At 43.1% G+C, this 996-nt stretch overlaps 1 protein-coding gene across 1 annotated transcript; it reads left to right on the top strand.

Annotated features, from left to right (window-relative positions):
• Positions 1–85: 85 nt before the first annotated feature.
• LOC108357062 (uncharacterized) lies at positions 86–629 on the top strand (the record flags this gene model as incomplete). Its single annotated transcript, XM_017608157.1, has 1 exon — positions 86–629. A coding segment is annotated over exon 1 (544 nt), but the record flags the coding sequence as incomplete, so codon positions are not given.
• Between the last annotated feature and the right edge of the window lie 367 nt (positions 630–996).

Here is a 996-nt window from a genome sequence, read left to right as displayed (position 1 = left end):
GATAAGTTTTTAAGTGCGCGGTTACGAGTATTACCCGTTAGCAATTATTATTATCAAATTCCTTAGCGACTTTGCAATTTACATAATGGAAACCGCAGCTATGAAATTCAACAGAAAATCATCATTTTCCATCGCACACATTTTAGATGATAAAACACACAGTTCTAAGAGTCCCACACCTCCAATGGCGCACAGTAATGCCATTGGCGCCGAACATTTGACACAGCACGCAAAAATTAGCAGCTCAGCATACGTCATAACAGCGAGCCCAAATGCGGTTGCTGCTGCAATGCAACCACGTATCGGTGAACCAGTGCCTCCAACAATTGCCAATCCCATCGCGTCCACGACTTATTCCACGACGCTTCCGCCCAATGCGCAATACGCATTCAAGCACCTGCTGCTCAACAGTGATCACGCCGTAGCTGGCGGTAGTCCGCTGATGGCGTCGCCTGGTGCATTACGCTTTGATCCCGTTTACGATCCTGCTTCTCTCGTCTATCAACAAGTCTTGAATATGCAGAAGAGCTCCGCGTTATTTATGCCACACTTTCAGGCGGCGGCAACTGCGGCTGCGTTAACGCCGTCGGCTTATTGCGAGCAGTATAACCCATTTATGGAATGTGAAGGTGAGTAATTAAAAAATGTGAAATGGTATTAACAATTCGTAGCTGCAGGATTTTATAAGTGCGAGAGTGTTATTTTTTTTTTTGTAGAAATTTTGTGTCTTACTAAGTTAGATCGAAACTAATATATAAGAAATACAAATAATTATATACATATGTAGATATGTTCTTTCAGGAATTTTCCCAGCTCATAACAACTTCCGCTGGTCTGATAAGAATTTCGAGGTTTTTCATGCCGGCCATCATTTCAAGCACTTCACACTCACATATTTCGCTCTGTCTCTATTTGTTACGGAAAATATGTATCGGTTACCTCTTTAGCACTCTGTANAGTTGCCACGACCCCAAAAGGACCTGAGCTCTTCCTGGC

The sequence above is a fragment of the Rhagoletis zephyria genome, unplaced genomic scaffold (genome assembly GCF_001687245.7).
Source record: "Rhagoletis zephyria isolate East Lansing unplaced genomic scaffold, Rhagoletis_zephyria_1.1 Rzeph_scaffold_69759, whole genome shotgun sequence".
In the NCBI taxonomy this organism is placed as follows: Eukaryota; Metazoa; Arthropoda; class Insecta; order Diptera; family Tephritidae; genus Rhagoletis; species Rhagoletis zephyria.
The sequence above is the reverse complement of the archived record's forward strand: the minus strand, read 5'-3'. Positions and strand labels throughout refer to the sequence as shown.